Source organism: Olea europaea, chromosome 3 (genome assembly GCF_002742605.1).
Source record: "Olea europaea var. sylvestris chromosome 3, O_europaea_v1, whole genome shotgun sequence".
In the NCBI taxonomy this organism is placed as follows: Eukaryota; Viridiplantae; Streptophyta; class Magnoliopsida; order Lamiales; family Oleaceae; genus Olea; species Olea europaea.
Window position 1 is genome coordinate 7,621,944 of NC_036239.1, and position 4,932 is coordinate 7,626,875.

The following is a 4,932-nucleotide window of genomic DNA, read 5'->3' on the forward strand; positions in this document are numbered from 1 at the left end:
ATGGACCTCTTTTGGCCTGCAAATCCTTCTAATCCAATCTACAAATTAGATACGCAATGTTTGCTTTTTAGACTACAATGGCTATCAGAGGAATATAATCATAAAAATCCAAGTCATGACGACATAGTTGAGCCATACTAGTGATTGTCAACAGACTAATGCTACCCAGTTTACTTAAAAAATAAAAAAAAAAATAAAGAAATGGTTGAACCCCAACCTTAAGAGTCCCCATCGACCCTGCTCTGGGCCATCGTGGAGGAGGTAAATCGCAGGATGTGCCTCCCAGGAGACAGGGTGGAGAGCACATGGATAGGCCAAGGCTGTTAACCCATATGGTAACTCCCGCTTGCAACAAAGTCAATTCCACCTTGCGGGGAATCGAACTCTGCACATTGCCGCGCTGAACCCTATCCGCCCTCCCCTATGTTACTGGGAGATATGCCCTCGGGACATGCTACCCAATTTACTGTTTATACATTCTGCATATTGCAACCTAATCCTTAACATGGTATATTAGGAAGAGCAGTGCCATTCGTACAGAAATTATTGTACAGAACTCTTACAGAATACATACATGCAGGATGGGTGAGTTATTTTTTGCAATATTTTAATTTACCCCATCTTAGACACATCCGTAAGATTTCTAGAATTTTTTTCTGTACAATAAGCATTAACCTATTAGGAAGGATCCGTAAAGATTTTGTGTTTCATAGAAAAAAGTTGTGTTTGCTTTTCTTTTCTTTTCTTTTCTTTTTTTAAACAATTATGTACACATTTTCTATTACTGATATTGAATTTCTCGAGATCGATGAACATGTTGTTATTATTATTATTATTATTATTATTATTATTATTTTCAATTTGAAGCTATTCGATTGATTTTTTTTTTTCTAGATGTGTTTAACGATATTCCTAATTATTTGATTTTTGATATGAGAGTATTGAGATTTCTATACGAGTCTTACGTCGATAATAGTAGTTGATAGTTTTTTTTTTTAAGTAATCGTGTTGATCTAATAATTAGGAATATCGTTATACACATCCAAAGAAACTGAAATTGAATATTGTGATTTCTATACGAGTCTTATCTTATGTCGATAATAGTATTTGATAGTTTTTTCAAGTAACCGTGCTGATTAAACTCACCTTTTTGGGGTTATTTATTTCAACATGTTACCAATTATTTTGAAATATTATTAAATTAAGTAACCTTAGAATATAGTTAACTAAAGTATTGTCTTTTTCTTCACTTTTATTGGTCAGGTGTAACAAACTTGACATAGATAACGATGTCAAACATAAAACTAAAACATGACTTGAAATTGTACAAAATGTAGTTTCAAATTTAATTACATAGCATCCGAGAAGATAATTACAAGTGTACACGTGCATATATGCAAAAGTGTATGTGACGTATAGATAATTAGTTCATTGTCCCTCGATCTTTTCTTTGTGTTCATCATTAAAATCAAATATTAATATCGATAGTTCACACTATTTCATGTAAATGTATATAAAAAAATTATATACAATAATAAAACGAATTCATTTTTATAAACTTTCAAATCTAATGGAAAGTATGTGAAAATGTGAGAAGATCTATGAAAAAAATACTTGCTTGAGACTTTCTTGTTCAACTTGGTTTATGTGGTGATGGCTTTCTCTTTGCAAACAAGAGCCCAAAAAGGAAAAACTAAAAAGAAAGTCTTGAAAAGTATCCACCCAAGTGAGCAGTCATCATAACACACAAGATAAGTTGACTCTTCAACCCAAAACCATCTCTTTAAATTCCCTCCCTCCCTACTCAACTCTTCACCTCTGCCTCTTCTACATATCAACTTTTGAGTGTTCTTACAACACAAAAGAAAAAAAAGGATCAAAAAACATGAAATTCACATCCAAACAAAGTAACATTCCTCCCATCAGAGGCTTCACAATTTTGTTAATAGGTTGCTTGGCTATAAAACTAAGCCTCTGTTTCTCTAGTTTTCCATCTTCACTTAAGACACTAAATGTTGAAGGGCATTTTAGTTTTGACAACAATGAATTTGCAGCCAGAGATTTCGGAAACCGGTTCCAGTTCCTTCCATCGGCAGTTCTGCACCCGAAGTCGGTGTCTGATATTGCCACCATTATAAAACATATTTGGCAAAAGGGTCCTGGTTCCAAGCTGACTGTTGCAGCTAGAGGCCATGGACACTCACTCCAAGGCCAAGCACAAGCACCACAAGGGGTTGTAGTCAGCATGGAATCACTCAGTGGGCAAGAAATGAAGGTCCACACGGGCCGATTTCCTTATGTTGATGTCTCGGCTGGCGAGTTATGGATCAATATCCTGCATGAGTGCCTCAAATTTGGGTTAGCACCAAAATCTTGGACGGATTACTTACATCTAACAGTTGGTGGTACTCTGTCCAATGCCGGGATCAGTGGACAGGCTTTTCGGCATGGCCCCCAAATCAGTAATGTCCACCGGCTTGAGGTCATCACAGGTTTGTATGAGAATTTGTTTTTGATATTACTGAATCCAACTAATATGCAAGATCACCCTGTTTTTCAAAGATCATTGGAATATATAGGTAATTTAATTTGAATTTATCAAAGAAAATTACATCAACTTGTATGGATTTTTCACCAATGCAAACTTATTGCAGGAAAAGGAGAAGTGAGAATTTGTTCAGAGGAGCAGAATGCTGACCTCTTTCACGGAGTTCTCGGTGGACTTGGCCAGTTTGGTATAATAACTCGAGCAAGAATCTCTCTAGAGCCAGCACCAAAGATGGTAAAAATTTACCAATCCTGCCAAAACTCGATTATAAGCCTTTGGAATAACAGAATAGTTTGACAAACTTGTACTTTAACTGTCAACAGGTGAAATGGATCAGAGTACTTTATTCAGATTTCTCCACTTTTTCCAGAGATCAGGAGAATCTAATATCTGCAGAAAACACATTTGATTACATAGAAGGCCTTGTGATGATCAACAAGACGGGTCTCATTAATAACTGGAGATCATCTTTCAACCCGCAAGATCCAGTTCAAGCCAGTCAATTCAAGTCGGATGGAAGGACTCTCTTTTGCCTCGAATTGACGAAAAATTTTAATCCCCTCGAGGCTGATAAAATAGATCAGGTGAGGAATATCACAATCCAATATTTTAGTACATGGTCACAACTATGTGAATGAAAAGGCCTTAATATTCAAATTTATCAACTCTGATGCAGGAAATTAAGAGAATCTTATCTCAATTAAGCTACATCCCCTCAACGCTCTTTATGTCAGAAACTTCTTACGTAGAATTCTTGGAAAGGGTTCATACAGCCGAGCTAAAACTGAGATCAAAAGGATTGTGGGATCTCCCACACCCTTGGCTCAATCTCCTCGTTCCGAAAAGCAAAATACAAAGCTTTGCTGAAGGTGTTTTTGGCAACATTTTAACGGATACAAACAAAGGACCCGTCCTTGTCTACCCAGTAAACAAATCAAAGTAACAACTCATCACAACAACTTGTTCACTCGATCAATTTTTAAAGCTCCATATTTACATATTTTTTATTTTTCAGGTGGGACAACAGAACTTCAACTGTACTTCCAGAAGAAGACATTTTCTACCTTGTGGCATTCCTTTCCCAAGCAGTTCCTTTCTCCACAGAAAATGACGGCTTGGAACCTCTGTTAAGTCTAAACAAAAGAATTTTAGATTACTGTGAGGTGGCCCACTTGGGAGTAAAACAATATCTTCCTTATTATACCACACAGGAGGAGTGGAGGGCCCATTTTGGCAAACAGTGGGAAGTCTTTGTACGTCGAAAATCAGCATACGATCCTCTAGCAATACTTGCTCCGGGGCAGAGAGTTTTTCAAAAGGCAATATCCATCTTATGACAGGAAAAACTACGGTATAAAGGAAAGAGTGGACTAACAGCATTTTCAGGCAATGCATAAAGGCTCAGCAACTTCATGTGGAGGGAATGGATTTACGAAATTTAGAAAAATACAGGAGCTGCAATTAGTATATAAATATTAGTTCGATATTTCTTGCACCATCTCAGCAACTATAGGTATAAAGAGGAGGCTCTAAACCAGTTAAAGTTCAATCAAAACTTCATTACATATATAAATTATTTTATATCAATTCATGATAACTTAGCAGACAGCTAAATTTTCAGTTCTGGAAATAATAGAGCATAGTTTCTTCTACAGTAACTTAATTCCTAAAGCGGGTAAAAAAAATAAAAAAAATAAAAAATAAACCAAAACTCTTAAAAGTAATATTCTTCAACCATTCGCCATAATGTGAAGGAGAAGAGGAAAATAATGCTCAAGACATGAAATTGATGCGATTTGCACAAATAACAAACATAATCGATCATCTGCAGACCATGGACACATAAAAATGAGAAAGCGATGAGTTGAAAGAGTGAGATGAATCTTCAAGCAGCATCAATTGGCCTATTGTTGGGTACAAGTATTTAAACATCATTCCGGTGAAATTGCATGCTGTGCCATGCTACAAAAATGATTGCTAGAATTACATAAAGACCTCTGCTTAAAATCACAAAATAATCTCTTTTAATTCAATCATGTGAAATGGATTAACTTCTTCAGGAATTGTCCTTGTACGGTATGAATTCATTCACATAATTACATTTTTTTTGTACCATATTACTGTGCTGCTTTACTATCATCAAATTATTTGGTTCTCAAATTCATAATGATACATTTGTTTATGTAGTAGAAATACTAAAATAACTTACAACTTTGATGTCTAAGACATGAGAGGACAATTGTAACATAATGAATATTAGCAGAGGGCAATTTGAAGCTATCTGAATGAATTAAAAACTGTGAAAATGGTTGTTCGGAAGACATATCATTGTAACCCTTCAATTGACAGGATTGCCAGCTGTCATAATATACAATGAAAGTAAG

The 4,932-nt window shown here is 35.6% G+C and overlaps 1 protein-coding gene across 1 annotated transcript; it reads left to right on the forward strand.

Annotated features, from left to right (window-relative positions):
• The first annotated feature begins 1,741 nt into the window (after window positions 1-1,741).
• Window positions 1,742-4,200, forward strand: LOC111384629 (cytokinin dehydrogenase 6-like). Its single transcript, XM_023008937.1, has 5 exons — window positions 1,742-2,492; window positions 2,655-2,782; window positions 2,872-3,132; window positions 3,225-3,487; window positions 3,564-4,200. The coding sequence occupies exons 1-5, from the start codon at window positions 1,886-1,888 to the stop codon at window positions 3,883-3,885; spliced, it is 1,581 nt and encodes a 526-aa protein (XP_022864705.1). The 5' UTR covers window positions 1,742-1,885; the 3' UTR covers window positions 3,886-4,200.
• Window positions 4,201-4,932: the final 732 nt, after the last annotated feature.

Coding starts and splice junctions, on each gene's coding strand:
- LOC111384629 (XM_023008937.1), top strand. CDS start 1,886: ATGAAATTCACATCCAAACAAAGTAACATTCCTCCCATCAGAGGCTTC. Junction 2,493..2,654: donor CCGGCTTGAGGTCATCACAG/GTTTGTATGAGA, acceptor AACTTATTGCAG/GAAAAGGAGAAGTGAGAATT. Junction 3,133..3,224: donor AGGCTGATAAAATAGATCAG/GTGAGGAATATC, acceptor ACTCTGATGCAG/GAAATTAAGAGAATCTTATC.